An 18836-nucleotide genomic window follows, 5' to 3' on the forward strand; every position below is an offset into this window, starting at 1 on the left:
AACTTTGGCCATCCAATAAATGTGCTCAAGTAAGAGCAAGTTATATCTACCAGTGCCATTTCATTCTTTTGGTAAACATTAACCGTAACTTAGGAACAAGGAATACTGTGCATATATGAAATGTCCCTGGGAGGGCCCTTGAACATTTGTATTGCATAATTGTACACAACAAAATGTTGACAATGAAACAGCTTTCAAGGTTACAGATGACATAGAAATGTTAGTTTATCTAGAAGAAAGCAGGTCCTTAGATGAGGCACAGCCATTACACAAGCTGGAGGCAGTTGAAATGAGAGTAAGTATCCTTTTGAGAGAACATCATCCTATGACGGTGTCAAAATATTAACATCAACACATCATGCGAATCAGCTTTTGAATGTAGCAAATAGTCTATTTACACCTAGCATTAACACGTCTCATATCCAGATTGTACTAAGGTGTGATTTTAACCTGATTCCATTTACACCTGGTATTAATACGTCTCTCCAGTGTCCTCATTGAGATCCCATCGCTGTGTCCAGCTCACGTCAAATCCTCCTCTTGTTTGTGCTCTATTTTGAACATTATATTTAATTTAGCAAAAGATAAATATTTATTTATTGATTTAATTGTGTGTTTTGGGATTTGTTTGAAAAGTTAAAATAAGAGACCTTGTTTTGTAAAAACATGTGTAAGCAATTATAAAAACTTTACTGCAACTGGTGGAATTGCTTTCATAGTCCAAAGGTTGGCAGGCAGGGTTATACAGCTCATGAACTTGTTATATTGTTCATATTTGTGCCCAGTCACTTATGGTTTTCCATACATGTTTGGATCAGAACAGCAAAAACATGAAGCAGCTGATATTTTTGTGCTTGTTATTTGATATGTCAAGCTCCTACAAAACAGGTAAGGTACATTTCATTCAGATTAGTCACACTGTGTACATAAAATGTTGTGAAGGACTTCGGTACAATAAGCTTTTTCGAGGAAGCAGCTGGATTGACTAAAACTCTTTGATAGCACAAGTAGTGAAACTAAAATCTATTACACTTTTTTTTACAATTGCCTTGTGGAACAGTTCTTGACTGATTTAAATGTGCAGACAAAACTTTATATGCAGAGTTTTTGAGTTATTGTATGTTTACCAGCACTCTTAATGTTTTATGTATTATTGTATTACTATTTAATTCTGTGCTGGAATATTCTGCAGTTAAGGTAAGGTAGAGATCCCTTTTCCTCCCTATCTGGGTCAAGATTTCTCTCTCTGAGTTTTGAAAATAACGAACAACTTCATGTATGTCTGTAAGCAGCACTGCTACCCAAGTGCTCTTATACCAACAGGCCTCTCCACCCAACAGTAACTTTCCACTGAGAACAAGTTGTGTTATCACTGAATAATATAAAGTGAATAATATGTGTGTCTTCTATTCTGGCACACACCCTGCCTGAGAGCTGGGTCCACACTTAGAAGTTGGTAATAAACGTTTCAACTTTTTTTTTTGTTTATGTAAATTCAAAAGTTGATTTCCACCATAACTGGTGTACTGGCATGAGTATGTTTGAGAACTTTGACTTACTCTCTATAGTTGCATGAAACATTAGTGCTCTGCTGACATCAGACTTGTTATTATACTTGATGAAGTTATACAGCTATGGGCTGACGATGAATTTGTTTGATATTCAAAATATGCACATTTATTTTGTCGGATTAGAGAACATTGATCACATTAAAAAATCTAAAATCTGCACCAGGGGAAAATGTATTGCCTTCATAAACAATAAGATTGATCATAGTTCATGTCATCACGAGTCACGAGTCGTTGTGAATAGCCTACGTTTACAATAGATGCTGATCATGGGAACAGGGAAAACTCATGACTGATGTGGCACATGACACAAGAGGGGGTGGAGGCTACCTGTGATGCCCTCTCAGACAGGGAGACACACTTGAGTTAACAGTTAGGTTGACCCCTGTGTGAGGGACCCCATAGATGGGTGAAGCACTTGTGTGAGGCGCTCTGGATGGGAGAAGTACAGTTGGTGGATGCATGAGGAATGACTGTGCGTGAAGCGCAAGGGTGCTCTTCCCGAAGGTGAGGGCAGTGTTACTATGTGATCGTCACTACAGATGAGTATGTGTTCTGACTGCCATGCCATTGAGCCTGATCCTTGGCGTTGCGGTCAGTATGCATGTTTGGCACCCTATAAACCCGGGTTCGAGTCCGGGTGGGGTGCCCACGCTCTCCCTTTGCTACAGGCATATAATGTGATTTGACAATTTCGGTTTGATTTTTAGGAAACATATTTTAGAAATGTGCGTGTCCTATTTTAGTTGGTTGTGTTTATAATGTGTTGGTCAGAATTGCCCTTAGCATATGTGTTGTTTGTGTAGGCTAATATACTTGCGGACTGTTCCGGTGTGTTGGGTAACACTCTGTTCAATGTGCTTCATTCCCAACCCCCTCAGGTTCTCACTCATTATGGATGATGGCAACATACATTGAAGGAAAGACTCCATTTCCTGAATTCACAGTCTGTATGATGTTGGATGATATAGTATATGCATACTACGACTCAAATGAACATAAAGTAATACACAGAGTCATCCGTCAGGCCTCGGACAGAATAATGGACACAGAGGATAAGAATTTTGTTAACAACTTTGTTGGATATGTACATGGTGGCATGAAAGATCGAGCATCTATTATGAAGAACTTCTTCAATCACACAAATGGTGAGATGAGGAGAAAAGTCTGTTACATTAAAAAGGCATTTCAGAGTTGTTGTCTAAAGCTAACAAGCTAACTAGGTGAACGCTAGACCTAACTTGCAAATATCGACAACAGCACAGTTGGTACTCCTAAAAGTGAGCTTGTCACAGGTTGAAACTGAGACCCTTAACTCCACCCGCCACAGGTGGATATAAAACCTCTCCACACCCTACTCCATACAGAAGACCAGGACAGTTTGTTTAAAATAAATATCTTTATTTATTGCCCACACCGAGCAACATGTATAAGGTCTCCCACACCCTCCCCTGCTCAGCTCTCATGGGGCAAAGAAACTCCCTCACCTTGTCAATGGGGGTGGGCCTAAGCTTGGAACCCGGGCAGGACAAGTCACACAACACACGTGATAAACATTAACAACCTCAAACAATCAGGCAATGCAGACAGTCTACCTAGGGCACTGCAAGGGAAAAGTGAAGGCACTCCACTGCACTCTAAAATACTTGGGCACTGCAATCCATTTCCAAGACCCACGCTAGAACCTAGCCCAACCCGCACACCCTTAACTTGGGACCCAATGGCGATGGAAATGCAGGAGGGGCACGGAGACAGACACACAAGACAGACAACAAGAAAGTTCAAAAAGCTTAGCTCCAGTTGTGCGGTGTATAGCCCCGTCGTTGCCGATCTGCCCAGCCTCCTCGTCCCAATCACGAACCGGGAAAACAGCCACCGCTCTCTCCCGTGAAATCAGCAGACGCACAGTTGCACAGTTGCACAGTTGCACAGTTGCACAGTTGCACAGTTGCACAGTTGCACAGTTGCACAGTTGCACAGTTGCACAGTTGCACAGTTGCACAGTTGCACAGTTGCACAGTTGCACAGTTGCACAGTTGCACAGTTGCACAGATTCAGACAGAGTGCCAACCTGCACCTAAATCCACCAACCTCCCGCACACCAAACACAGGGCCTTTTAAAAGAGGATCAACCTATCCCCACCATGCTCTACCAATGAATGAAATGGGCAACAGCTGTGTCTCAATCACTGCCAATGCCAATCACTGGCATGGGCAACAGCTGGGCCCAACTCCCTACCAATTCACCCTGTGACAAGCTCTCTTGCTATCTTGTCTTTGATTTAAGCCTTTTGGCAACATCGGCCTATTCGGCAGTGTTGGTGAAGATATATCGTCCATAGGGTCAATTCCAACTACACTCTTATCACTTTAGTCCACTCAGCAATGTTGTGAATAGGTTTAATAATAAACTCACTAAGCAATTTTGTGGAAAGGTTTTGTGCAGGAACTCATTCTTCCAAACCTTAAGGTGATTTAGGAATAATATTTTGCAAATGTTTATCAGAATAGTTTGTATTGCCAAGTAAGTGTACGCCTACCAGAAATTTGTTTTGGCATTATGTAAAGATATTTGTGTTTTGTGTGTATCTGCCTAGAAACCTGAAACATTCATCCTTGTTGTTTTTCCAGGTATTCATGTTTTTCAGAGAGCTGCTGGATGTGAGCTACTGGACAATAATAAACCAGGAGTAATGATTAGTAAGGATGCTTACAATGGGGAGAATGTAGAAGAACAGTATTACGATGTAGACCATAATAGTCTTCACTCAGACTGGAGGTGGCCAAATATGGACAGTAAAGCATTGTCTTCTGCGGGTACCTGGCAATACCAAATTATTTATCACCCCAACTGCATCAAATTTCTCAAAAAACATCTGGCCAAAATACAGAATCGTGTGCTGAAAAAAGGTAAAGTACTGAATACAGAGAATGATGAAAGTGAGTTCTCTCTATTGTAAGATAAATTCAGTTCAATACGAATTTATTAACAGCTTATTCATATTAACAATGTATATGCCTATTTTAACCAGTATATTAGTGCAGTGGGAAACACAGTGTTCAGACTAAGAGGCCTAAAGATAACATTGGCCTGCAGCTGCTTCAGCTTATCCTGGTCGCCTTAGCTGACCATTGACATCCCAAGGTTAAAGGTCTGCCTGAGTAGAACGCAGACGAGACGCCATCTGTGAAGGGAGTGAAAATGTGCACAAAGCAGTAATTGTCATGTAGAAATTATGGCTAAAATCAGACTTACAGTTCCCTAGAGGCGGATACCTGAGGCCCCCAGGGAGTAACATCAGAGGGTCTGGCCCTTAAAAGACTGTATCTTTGCTGTGTGTATCAGAATGCATTCTCTCAGTACTGGCCTGACAACGTTCTGTGTAAAGTCTGTCAGGTCAGGCTGAAATTTGTGTGACTATGTACCAGTAACACTACACTTGTTACAACTAAGTGCTTCGTTCTGGTGGTCTCTCTCTCTAAACCAACACGCAAGAGTAATTTTAACTTAACACTATTGGTCTTCTCAGTTAGTTTCTGTCAGTGAAACCAACAACAATTATTATGCACACAGTGTGTTGACATGATAGTGACAATGAAAAACTTTCACAATAACAGGCTTTGACAGGTAATTATGGCATGATGTGCAGCATTTTTATCACAAAAATCAAACAGAAATCAGCATCTACTTGCACACTTCTCAAATACTGCACACTGCATTTAGCATTTCATTCTCTCACCAAAAAATGTCAAACTCAGATATTTTTATATTTTGATGATCGTGCTGTTATGTTTATTAATCATGTCCCACTCGCCACAGTGAAGCCCAGAGTCAGGCTCCTCCAGAAGACCCTCACAGACTCTGGAGGGGCCAAAGTGACCTGCCTGGCCACTGGTTTCTACCCCCGTCACATCAACCTGACCCTGCTCAGAGACGGCCAGCCTGTGTCTGACCACCAGATCACTGGGGGGGAGCTGCTACCTAATGGAGATGAGACGTACCAGATGAGGAAGAGCCTAGAGGTCAGCACAGAGGAACTACAGAAGCACCTGTTCACCTGCACAGCTGAACACCTCAGTCTGGACAACAAGATCAATATCAACATAGGTATTACAACTCTTATTGCCTCTGCTAAGTCATGTTATCTACACTAATCTCAAGGTTGTATAATGTTGTCTAAACTATAACATAGCTGCACATAAAAAGCTCATCATTACATACAGTGTGAATGTGAGTGATTCCTACTCTTGCTCTTTCTTTAGACTCTAAGCCAGAGCTCAATGATGTGACCTCAGTGATTACAGTGATTGTGGTGGTGATAGGTGCATGTCTGATTGTCCTGGCAGCAGCCATTTATTTAATGTGGCAACGCAAAGGTGAGTTGGAGGATTTGTGTCTGATAAAAGTGCATGGAACATAGTGTGTGCTAACTTGTCAGAACCAGTATATCCCTTCAAATCTATGATGGGAAAATATGATTTTATCTTCACAAATCTCTGATAACCCTGTTTTGTGTTGACTGGTAGAACTGGTAGAATGATGCATCCTCTCTATGTGTGTGTGTGTGTGTGTGTGTGTGTGTGTGTGTGTGTGTGTGTGTGTGTGTGTGTGTGTGTGTGTGTGTGTGTGTGTGTGTGTGTGCTCTAGGATCAAGAACATCTCCCCAGAGCAGTTACACTAGTGCCTCTAGTAAGTATTCAAACACAATACTACTGCCTCCAATAAGTATTCAAGTTAGTTAGCTCTGTAGAACAGAAAGGGCTTTTAATTAAACTGTGACAGGGATCTTTCCACCGTACTTTGTGTTGTTTTGAAGTCAGCATAACACATTGTGTTATTAAAGTTAAACATTTACACAAAGTAGTGAAGATAAGTGTCACTCTACCATCACCTGAGCATGATGATGCACTTTCTCTCCCCAGGTGAAGATGAACGTGGGATGCCCTTAGAGCCTGTCACATCCTAGAACACTCACTGCAATGTGTTTTAATATGTGTGTGTGTGTGTACGTGTATATATTGTATATTATACCATTGTACATATGAATGGTAGTGTCAGCTTTGCAAGTTAACTGCCGGTATAGATTTGTGTACCCCTTCACAAAATATTTTGTACAAATAGAAGAAAAAACTTTTTTTCTAGTCTTCTTGAGAAATCTCACCAATCACTTGAGGATAAAGATTTTTCTGAGACCATCCTCTGATTTAATATTATATCCCCCTCAGAAATAGAAGAAATGTATCATTTATAATTATCATTATCAAATTTAGTTTCTTCCTGTTCTTCGGGTGTTCAATATAAACATGTAATGTGATATGCATATACAGTACATAAAGGTAAATCCATATTGAAGATTTTGAGATTGAACTCTAGTGCAGCGCTGGTTGCTGAACCAATCAGATGCTTTTCTCTGTATTTTCTACCACAGCTTAATTATCCCTTAATTACCTAAAAGTATGGTGTGCTTACTATGGTCTATGGTTTATTTGAGTCGTTAAGGATTTCTACAGAAGCTGTGGTTTATGGTCAGGCTTTTAAAACAGACAGGAAAAATAACTGAAATGAGGAATGAATGCAGTGAACAATCAAGACTGAATACTTGGAATTCAGGCATATTTAATCAGATCATTAAAATCCAACATTATTCACACCATATACTACAAATGAACATGAAAAATAACAGGGGTGCAAACTCGTCACCTTTCGGCGAAATTCGCCGTTTTTGATCCAAAATAGGTCATTTGTGTGATTCGTGTAGATCTGCAATAAAAATATTTTTAGGGGGTGGGGGGGTCCTCCAAGTAATCTGCGAACACAAGCTGTCATGAATATTTTTTTCAAGCTTCGTTTGGCAAACTCCATGTCACCATGACAGGCACGCTTTTTATTTCGGGTCTTCTGCCTCGATGCCATAATAGACAGGTGTATTACAAGACATGTCTTTCGGGTGAAAGCGTTCGTTTCGAGCGGCCTTTTTAATATGGCATTTACGGTAACGTGTGACGTTGGTACGCTGCAAGAACGTTATACTATCTAACGTAGGCTAACGTGCTAATGTCAGACAGTTGGCTGACAGACGCCTCGCAAATCACATCAAATATTTTTGCTGGTTACAATAACGGTGTTATCGGATAGTACAGTGTCTTTTTCTCGGTAACTTTTGAAAAATCTAAGCGTGAAAACGCCGAAAAATGTACATTTACTTAAAAGACATGGCCGTCAGCCGAGTTTGGTCCGGAGTTTAGGTGCTAAAGTTATCTTCTGTCCTGTCGTTTGAAGCAAACCTTTTAGCTCTGGCATTGGTCTCCCATTATGTATTTATCTATCACTTCACTGGATTGGAAGTGCATTTTCCAGGCTATCGCACGCCCCCTTCATTGAGGCAGAGGTTAGGTTTGCCTCCCCTATGTGCTTTTTCACTGTGGTTTTATGACACATCAGCAAGACTAAATAGCTTCTTCACATACGTGAAATACATTATCGTACCTATTCTATGGATACAAACGACATATAATGAAAGTGTCTACAAATATTTCAGTGATGACAAACAATAAGAAAGCAAAAGTCATGCGCTCAACCCAGTGTGTGAGGGATTACACAATCTGAGATGAGGCGCAGCTCGTCGCTGCCTCACCTCGCGAGTCGCCTCTCTGTTTGAACAGGACATGGTCAAATTCAGCGATTTTGATTATAAAAATAATCGGAATCATACAAAAAAAATAATTTAAAGCAAAGATTAGTAGATACATATTAATATTTATTTTATCATTATTTGTTTTTTACTTCTCATGATGACTTTTACTTTTCATGAGGTATGTGTATGACCCGTTTTCTACTGCCGGGCGCTTCACTGCAACTGAACAAATTTACCACTCTCCTATTTCAGTTTGGTTTCAGAATGAGAGAATTTTAGGAGGAGGATGCCATTACTGTGGCTCAACTAGGAGTCAGGTGCAAATGGGCCTTGTCCTGACAAGCTAGACTCAAAGAGTAATGTAAAGGGAAAAGAATATGTGTTCCCACTGTCACAGTTTTTCAAGAACACGGAGAAGCTAGGCCATGCCTGATGCAGCCTCTGTTGATTTTCTGTTCCTATAGTTGGCCCTTTTGTTTGCTTAATACCTGATGGAGATCTGTGACGTAATGTGCTTTGGTGAAGTAGACTGGAGTGGGTGGTCGGGAGGGTATTGGGGTGGGTGGTTGGGTTGGCCTGTGCCCATGCAACATTCAACACAGGAATGTTTATGATGAAACTGTTACCAGAGCACAAAATTGTTTACAACAAAGTTATTCATAGATCTAGCCTCATCATTTTGTTGTCAAAGTGCACCAGATTGATGCATTGAACTTTAAAATGTGCAAAATGTTCTTATATATAAAATATATTCCCCCGGGGAGCATGCCTCGGACCCTCCTAGGGGGTTCGCATCGTTGTCACCTTTTTCATCCCTGATGAGTTTGCACCCCTGAATAAAATAAACACAGAAAATTGCACGTTGACAGAAATATATATACTTATAAAGTCACATATATACACTGATTAGTCACATTTGGGAATTGTGGTTTTGGGATAATGTTAGCAGTATTTTGCCCTTTGCAGATAAAAGTGCTGAAATAGGTTTTGTGAAAAGTACTGTTTTTAAAAGCAGGACTTCAGAAGTCTTCCAGAATTTGCGTCTGTGGTGGCCACACTTCTGTGTTATTCTGTGAAAGATTGTTAAAGAAAACATGATTATGAGAGGTAACTAACTTCAGAACTTTGTGAATCATCAGACTATGTTTTATTATTTTCCATCATTTGTGTTTTATATATGTTGTATTATTTAGGAGAAGTCATAAACAAAATGTACTTCATTTAAAAAACACAGTTTAATGTATTCTCTTTGATTTGTGACACACTCACCTGGAGCTGTTGAGTAGCTGACCTGCAGAGAGGTCTGTGAGCCTTGGCCTGAAACACAGTGATATACATATCAGTCTCAACACAGGGCAGGGCTGATTACAGTCATGTCATTCAGGTAGTAGCATGCAATATACCTAATATTAGTCTTAAATGAATGTCTTTTGTGACAGTGGGTTAAACTATGCTGGTAAATTGACCAGAGCTCAAAATTACATCTCAAATAGTTTTGGTAAAATTCTGATTGTCAATTTCACAACATTGTCATGACACATCAAAATTCAATATTGTTTTCAATGTGTCAGTGTCTTGCATAATAATTTGTCACTATGTGCATCTCCAATGGAATTAAGTAGTCTATAGCAAATGTATGAGTAGTTGTACTGTTCTCTGTTGTATTACCTGTATGTCATTTTTGAACATAAATATCACCTGTGCACTATATTGACTAATTATTCATTTAATTGTAAAAATGATGGTTGACATATGGTACAACATGGTCTCAAAGTCTCATTGACATCTCCTTGTGAATCCCAGTAACGGCTATTTTACCTGTTTGTTTCCTCCGCCATATAATGAAGGCAAAGACAGCAGTGAGACACACTGACCCAGCTATGAGCAGAGAGGACAATGTGGGTGTTGTCACTGAATCCCATTCAATCTCTGCCAAAGGAGTGCATATGAGACAAACATCAAAGCTAGACACAACATACTTCTGATACAAAATAGGCATCCACTACAAACACTACAAAGCATCAATCAACATTCAATATTTGGGAATCCATAATACCTAAACTGATGTCCAATTTGTTGTCCAGACTGAGGTGTTCAGCTGTGCAGGTGAACAGGTGTTTCTGTAGTTCCTCTGCGCTGACCTCCAGGCTCTTCCTCATCTGGTACGTCTCATCTCCATTAGGTAGCAGCTCCCCCCCAGTGATCTGGTGGTCAGGCACAGGCTGGCTGTCTCTGAGCAGGGTCAGGTTGATGTGACGGGGGTAGAAACCAGTGGCCAGGCAGGTCACTTTGGCCCCTCCAGAGTCTGGGAGTGTCTTCTGGAGGAGCCTGACTCTGGGCTTCACTGTGGGGTGTGGGAAATGATTATTAAACATAACAGCACCACCATCAAAATATAAAAGTCTTTGACATGTTTTGGTGAGAGAATGAAATGCCGAATGCAGTGTGCAGTATTTGAGAAGTGTGCAAGTAGATGCTGATTTCCAATTGACTTGGATTTTTGTGACAAAAATGCTGCACATCATGACATAATTACCAGTCAAAGCCTGTTATTGTGTCAGTTTTTCATTGCCAGTATCATGTCAACACACTGTGTGCAAAATAACTGAAACTAACTGAGGAGACCAATGGAGATAACTCACTATCATCATCATCTGTATTCAGTACTTTACCCTTTTTCAGCACACGATTATTTTCTTTGGCGAGATGTTTTTTGAGAAATTTGATGCAGTTGGGGTGATAAATCATTTGGTATCGCAAGGGAAACCCAGAAGTCCATGCTTCACTGTCCATATTTGGCCACTTCCGGTCAGTGTGAAGTCTCTTATGGTCTACATCGTAACACTGTTCTTCTACAGTCTCCCCACCATAAGCATCCTTACTAATCATTACTCCTGGTTTATCATTGTCCAGTAGCTCACATCCGCTAAATCTCTGAAAAACATGAATACCTGGAAAAACAACAAGGATGAATGTTTCAGGTTTCTAGGCAGATACACACTAAGCACAAACAGCTTTAAATAAACATTTGCAAAATGTCAGACATTCTAAAAAATATTCCTAAATCATCTTAAGGTTTGGAAGAATGAGTTCCTGCACAAAACCTTTCCACAAAATTGCTTAGTGAGTTAATTAATGAAATCTATTCACAGCAATGCTTAGTGGACTACGGTGGTAAGACTGTAGGTGGAATTGACCCTATGGACTATATATATCTCGAACGATATTGCCAAAAGGCTTAAATCAAAGAGAAGATAGCAAGAGAGCTCACTTTTATCAGTACCAACTGTGATGTTGTCTGTATTTGCAAGTTAAGTCTAGCGTTCAGCTATTTAGCTTGTTAGTTTTAGACAACAACTCTGAAATGCCTCTTTAATGTAACAGACCTTTCTCCTACCGATCATCTTACCATTTGTATGATTGAAGCCGTTCTTCAGACTACACGCTCGACCTTTCATGCGTGCATGTACATATCCAACATGGTTGTTAATATAATTCAGATCCTCTGCTTCAATTATTCTGTCCGAGGCTTGAAAGATTCCTCTGGGGTAATACTTTATGTTCATTTGAGTCAAAGCATGCAAACACAATATCATCCAACATCACACATGCTGTGAATTCAGGAAATGGAGTTTTTCCTCCAATGTATGTTGCCATCATCCATAATGAGTGAGAACCTGAGGGGGTTGGGAATGAAGCACATTGAACAGAGTGTTAGCCAACAGCAAGTGTATTAGCCTACACAAACAACACATATGCTAAGGCAATTCTGATCAACACGTTGTAAACAAAACAAAGGACAGCAACTGAAATAGTACAGGCACATTTCTAAAATGTGACTCGTAAACCGAAATAGCCGAAAACCTCATTTTATGCTTTACACCCAGTTATTAATTGTAACATATCACTTTCTGCAAACCATACACACAGTTCACAGTAAGTTCTGTTTCACACTGGCTGTTTCCTTTTTGCCCATCTCTGGCGCATGCGGCCTATTCTCAGAAAAGCGTCTCTCAGCAAAAATAGATAGTAAAACGATGTTTTAATAAGTAATATTGACATCATGCCAGCAACTATACATCAGCTGACACCTTTCACTGCAGTTTCGATGTCTCTGCTGTGTCATAGACATGGCAGAAATACAATAATATTTTTTTTGTTAACCATTTTAGCAATTGCGTGTTGAGAAAGTAGAGACTACTACTGTACTACTAGAAACCCAATGTAATCTATAATTATCTTATATCGATAAGTTAGTAGTTTCCCATTGTGCTCTCTCTCTCTCTCTCTCGTTCTAAACAAGGGTAAACAAAAATCAACTGGTAAGAAAAATAAGGCCGACAGTAGCAGAAACATCTGCGGTGTGAATACACACAAGCAACCGAGAAGCAACAGTACCACAACACAGCTGCCAGGCAGTGTGAAACGAGGCTCAATCTGTTTACTCGAGAGTTTTAGAGAGGGCTTCACAGTAGCCTCCACCTTTCTTGTGTCATGCGCCACATTCTTACTCTAGGGGCCTGTTCGAATAGGCTTAAAATGCTCCCTTCCTTCCTTCCTATTAAGAGAGCAAGGACTGTTCGAAATGTCTTAAACTCTCTCTTCCTCTTTAGTAAGTTACCTTGGAATACGTCACATAACGGTCACTTTCATCCGAACACAGCCTAGGTTTCCATTCAGGCGTATTATCGGCAGGCGGTATTCCGCCTAGGGGGCATTGTCAGACAAATCAAGTTTCTGGCTGTGTTCGGATTCATAGATAGCTGTCTAATCCTTGATCTCTTGTTAGACAGGTGTCTGACGAGACAGGTCCTTTCGGGGGAAGGTATCTCAAAAACCTTTGATTTCGAACAGTCTATTAAGATAGCATGTACGGCAACATGACGCTGTGTCATCCTGCTGTGTGTGCTTATTTGCTAGCTAGCAGCTACTGTTAGCGACCTGGCTAACGGATACATCGCTAACGAAACAGACTATTTTTGTTAATCAAGCATGACATAAGTACATAGTACACTGTTTATTTCTCGGTAACTTTAAAAAAAAATTACCAAAAAAAGCAAAGAAACATACATCGTGAATACTTTTGTGGAACTTCGACGATTTCATCCGCCATCTTTTTTAATTTTTTTCTCTGGTTAGGGAATGGCGCAGAGAGTTATGGGTAATACCTGCCGCCATAAGACAGCAAGGCAGCTCATATGCTCTCTTGAAAAATTACCGTTATGTGACGTATTTCAAGGTATCTTACTAAAGCGGAAGAGAGGGTTTAAGACATTTCGAACAGTCATTGCTCTCTTAATAGGAAGGAAGGAAGGGAGCATTTTAAGCCTATTCGAACTGTTAAGTAGCAAGTTCGGTTGCAGTGCAGCGCTATAATAGCAGATTAGCTTGTGAAGTCATGGAAATATGATCGATGTTGCGGCTGTCACTCATGCTCTGATTCATTTACTTATCCATTAAATGTATTCCTTTATTCATTTGTTTTTTCTGATTCATTTATATCAGCCAGTTAAATCACGATATCACACATACCAGAGGCAAAACGCACCGATGAGGCTACAGGTTACAAACCAGCTAGCTTCTACATTGATCTTCAATTAAAGTGTTAGCAGTAAGCTAACAATAATGGTCTAGTCTATGGCTTTCGGGAGGGCTCGCCCCTCCATGCTTTCGTCATAGGTAATGGACGTAAACGCGTATAATGCCCAATTTATGGGCTGTGTTCGGATTCATAGATAGCTGTCTAATCCTTGATCTCTTGTTAGACAGGTGTCTGACGAGACAGGTCCTTTCGGGGGAAGGTATCTCAAAAACCTTTGATTTCGAACAGTCTATTAAGATAGCATGTACGGCAACATGACGCTGTGTCATCATGCTGTGTGTGCTTATTTGCTAGCTAGCAGCTACTGTTAGCGACCTGGCTAACAGATACATCGCTAACGAAACAGACTATTTTTGTTAATCAAGCATGACATAAGTACATAGTAAACTGTTTATTTCTCGGTAACTTTTAAAAAAAATTACCAAAAAAAGTAATACCTGCCGCCATAAGACAGCAAGGCAGCTCATATGCTCTCTTGAAAAATGACCGTTATGTGACGTATTTCAAGGTATCTTACTAAAGCGGAAGAGAGGGTTTAAGACATTTCGAACAGTCCTTGCTCTCTTAATAGGAAGGAAGGAAGGAAGGGAGCATTTTAAGCCTTTGAACAGGCCCATGGTCGTCCGTTTGGACGGAGACGGACACATAGCCACGCCTTGGCAACACCCTTTCCCGTGGTGGAACGCCCATCCGAGCCCTTCGAAGAGCTGCACGGACACCGACGTGCACCTCTCGATTTTTGTAACTTTTTTGGATACGAACGGATAGCAACGGATACCCCCTTGGCTGTGATTGGTCCGCTAACGAAAATCATTTCCGAACGACATAATTTCCGGAATTTCACATTTCCTGTTTCATTCCCTATCTGTTCCTATTCTTTTATAGAGTGTGGATCAGCCGAATATTTCTGTTCAAGCCCGGCCTGCGTCCGAGTAGTGCCCGAGCCAGACAGCCATTCAAATATATTGTCGGAATCCAACCAGACATAGTCAATGTCTCAACTTTTCATACTAATGACACATTTACGTATGTTTTTTATGAATAGCCTGTAGACCGTCTCACAAGCTTCTTCTTGTTGATTATGAACAAACATAACAGAAGAAGTCTGAAGATATTTCTGAAACACTTAGAAGGACGCTCAAATGACCGCGAATTCACAGGAGAGAATACTATCCCATTCTCACAGGAGACATCACAGCAATCGGAGCATATTTGTCAAACGCGATAAAAGATACTGCTCTGAAATATTCCCATTCAGTACCGAATATTCTGTTTAGATCAAAGGTTTGTTTTTCGACACCGTGATATTTCAGATGATGGAACAGTTGAAATGAATGCTCATATACAAAAGCTAACATTAACGTGAAGTGGAGTTAACTTGCAGCCAACACCATTGTATTACAAACACTACACACACATAATGAGAAAGTAGGCCTACACCTGGCGATTATCTGGCCTTTTATCTTCCATCTTTGAATAATGTAACTTATAAACACGTCGTTTTAAAGCGCATTGGCCGTCCTTAAAAGATGTGTCAATAAACGAATTGAATCCATAGAATCCACGTTGACTTCATTACTTATTAAGATATTGTAACAAATCACGGAAGTGTGGAATATTTGTTATGGCTTTTAATTAAACACTAAACACAATACAATGTCAAAATGGCACGGGCTTTATGCCCTGGTAGCTACAAGTTATCACGAACAGACTGTGCTACCGTCACACACCTGTATAAACTCTGTCCCAACACAGAACAATGACATGCAATTCAGAACAGTAAGGAACATTGTTAAGGAACATCGTTGGGCGCTAGTGCATCACATAGAGAAAAGTATGTGCCCGCCGCACGGCATTATGGGGCAACTATGCCGGCACGTTACAATATTTTAAATATGGAATGTTCAATGCCTTATCGCGCTGACTTGTCCCAGCCTGACAGCAAGTAAAATATTTAGATCGAACCCCAATGAGTCAATGTCTCAACTGTTCATACTACTGACACATTTACATACGTTTCTTAAGAATAGCCTGCCTTTATTAAACTCGAGCATCAACAGATGAATGATAAATGCACTCGCTCACACAAACAAGCCCCGTTAAACGCACAAGCGCGCACAAGAGGGAGATAAGCATATTGAAATGAATTATTCACATTGCAAGAACGGAATGAAATGGCCTACACATTACACACGCATGCCTAAATAAAACTCACGTTATATGCTACACCAGAAGAGGCACGAATAAAACAAGTCTTACCATTGAAGATCTTTTTTTTTTCTTGAAAAAAGTACACGGTGTAGGAATGTTAGTGTGTTGATAGATAATAACATGTGATAATAGGTAAGTTAGTTTATAAGTAAAGGTATGAATGAGATTATTTGAGATAAGGGGAGGGATTTCTGTGGCCCACAGGATAAATGGGTGGGTCATGATAGATATTGTATTCTTCATTACATGTTCTTAACTGCGTCAGTGGGAGAGAGGAGGAAACAGTCTCACTGTCTGACCGTGTACTGGGCTGATTGACTGAAACACGGAGCTGCCGGTAGCCCCGCCCGTTGGAAACAGCATGTGAACCAAACCACTTTGAGGAATAGGGGGATCATGATTTAAAAAACACATTGTTTTACGTTTATAATTAGCACTGCTTGTGTCGTTGTGCATTTATTTCATATTACTATATTTTTCAAAAACAATTGTTTTGTTTCCAATGATTGTTGGGGGGGACAACTTTATGGTAGGGGGGGACACGTCCCCCCCGGGATCTCCGCCTATGGTAACATATCACTTTTTTGCAAAGCATACACCACACATAACAGGAGGGCCCGTTTCACACTGGCTGTGTTACCTGTTGATTTTCATTTTGGCTAGGTTAGCGCATGCACACTGCACGTCTCAGGTGAGTGCAGCCTATTTTTCATGTTTGAGGTAAAAGTGAGAAAAGCGGTTCTCAGCAAAAATAGACATCATGCCAGCAATAATACATAAACCGAAACCTTTCACTGCAGTTTCGATGTCTTGGCGATGTGTCATAGACATGGCAGAAATAAAAAAAATATGTAACCATTTTTATGAAAGGAGAAAGTAAAGGCTACGACTGTACTATTATATAGAAACCCAATGCATGCTGTAATGACATTATATCGATAAATTAGCAGGTTCCCATTGTGCTCGCTCTCTCTTTCTCTTGCTCTGAACGAGAGTTAACAACAAATCACATGACTGATTTCTGATCAAAACTGGTTACCTTCCTGGTCTTGACTTTTCGGACCATTAACAATGGATGATACCAAACCGATTGTGAATTGACGGCCATTATCAAGGGCAAACTCAATGCAGAAAGATAGGGCTGGCAGTTGCAGCGCCGCAGCAGAAACATCAGCGATGTGAATACACCCAACCGAGAGTACCACAACACAGCTGCAAGGCACGTGCATTGCAGGCAGTGTGAAACGGGGCAAAGAAGAGATTGTAACTAATCCATAAAAATAGATGTGCATATTTTGGATTATTAAATAAATTAATGTCCAGACCATAACTTCATCAAATATACTAACATGTCTGATGTTAGCAGAGCACTAATGTTTCATGAGACAATGGAGAGGAGGGGGGACCCAGCTCTGAGGCAGGGTGTGTGCCAGAATAGAAGACATATTATTCACTTTATATTATTCAGTGATAACACAACTTGTTTTCAGTGGAATGTTACTGCTGGGTGGAGAGTCCTGTTGAGGCCAGACGTTGTTTGTTCTTTTCAAAACTCAGAGATAAATCTTAACCCAGACAGGGAGGAAAATGTAGGGAAACCGTATCTTTACCTTACCTCAACTGCACAGAATTAAATATCAAAACAGTAAGAATGCTGGTAAACATAAAATAACTCAAAAACTCTGCATAATTAACTCTTTCAAATCAGTCAAGAACTGTTCCACACGTCAATTGTAAAAAAGTGTAATACAGTCTGGTATGTTATTATAAAATCAGCTGAATACTTAAATATAGATATTTGTAGTGGGCCCTGTAGAAGACTGTTTCACTACTTTCATTAATCGTTTTAGTTAATCCAGCTGCTTCCTGGAAAAAGACTATTGTAGCAAAGTCATCCACAACATTTTATGTACACAGTGTGACTAATCTGAATGAAATGTACCTTACCTGTTTTGTAGGAGCTTGACATATCAAATAACAAGCACAAAAATATCAGCTTCTTCATGTTTTTGCTGTTCTGATCCAAACATATATAGAAAACCATAAGAGACTGGGTACAAAGATGAACACTATAACAAGTTCATGAGCTGTATGACCCTGCCTGTCAACATTTGGTCTATGAAAGCAAGACGTGCCTCTTTTTCAAACCACTCCCACTGGATTGGTAACACAGCAAAACAAAACAGAAGTGTTTATCCCTGATTCCAGCAGTTTCTACAAAACTAGGTCACTTATTTTAACTATTGAAATAAATCCCAAAACACACATAATAAATACAATAAATAGTCTTTTGCTAAAATAAATATAATATTAAAAATATTCAAAACTGTCTGCTTTTCTCTAAAGTTTTACATCCAAATTATTTCAATATTTATATGGTTAGACTTTGCATTCACATTGCTGTGCTGAAATCTTTGTGCTGTTTCAGTATTAAACTGCAGAGTAATCTGACAAAACATGTCAAATGTCAATTTACTGTGGACCCACACTTACATAGGTAACACATAATTTGCATTTGAGTTGAGTTTAGTTTATTTGTTGGGACCCAGTATGAAAACATTAATCACATAAAAATGACAAGAAAAGAATCAGATTATTTTACAGCAGCTTCGCTTATTAACTTTCAGTGCTTTGATGTACACTATACAAAATAATTTGCTGAGAAAGATGATTAAAGATAACTAAATATTATGGTTGTTATTATTATGTTCAAATATTTAGTCAACAGATAAATAGATATAAATATGAATTTGAATATGAAAAGGGCCTGAGTGACTGTCTCCAGCCAGCCTCATATTTTGTATATTGGAATATGCAAGA

General features: G+C 39.9%; 2 protein-coding genes across 7 annotated transcripts in view; one reads left to right on the forward strand and one right to left on the reverse strand.

The window, feature by feature from the left end:
* LOC105894511 (major histocompatibility complex class I-related gene protein-like) overlaps positions 1-18836 on the reverse strand; it is a 100272-nt gene that overhangs the window by 75130 nt on the left and 6306 nt on the right. The window lies entirely within an intron of this gene.
* LOC105910595 (major histocompatibility complex class I-related gene protein-like) lies at positions 705-7249 on the forward strand. 6 transcript variants are annotated; one of them, XM_031570133.1, is made up of 7 exons: positions 705-888; positions 2450-2716; positions 4200-4478; positions 5389-5676; positions 5832-5945; positions 6217-6258; positions 6492-7249. In XM_031570133.1, exons 1-7 carry the CDS (start codon positions 792-794, stop codon positions 6533-6535), a joined length of 1131 nt encoding a protein of 376 aa, XP_031425993.1. In that variant the 5' UTR covers positions 705-791; the 3' UTR covers positions 6536-7249. The 6 variants fall into 6 exon arrangements, with proteins under 6 accessions (XP_031425993.1, XP_031425997.1, XP_031425992.1 ...); XM_031570137.1 differs by lacking the exon at positions 5832-5945; XM_031570132.2 differs by lacking the exon at positions 6492-7249 and having other exon boundaries at positions 6217-6465.

Source organism: Clupea harengus, chromosome 7 (assembly GCF_900700415.2).
Source record: "Clupea harengus chromosome 7, Ch_v2.0.2, whole genome shotgun sequence".
Lineage (NCBI taxonomy): Eukaryota > Metazoa > Chordata > Actinopteri > Clupeiformes > Clupeidae > Clupea > Clupea harengus.

Excerpts from the sequence above, each read along its gene's own strand:
- LOC105910595 (XM_031570132.2), top strand. The coding sequence starts at position 792 with ATGGTTTTCCATACATGTTTGGATCAGAACAGCAAAAACATGAAGCAG. Across the intron at positions 889-2,449 it reads GTCAAGCTCCTACAAAACAG|GTTCTCACTCATTATGGATG; the intron begins GTAAGGTACATT and ends CAACCCCCTCAG. Across the intron at positions 5,677-5,831 it reads CAAGATCAATATCAACATAG|ACTCTAAGCCAGAGCTCAAT; the intron begins GTATTACAACTC and ends CTCTTTCTTTAG.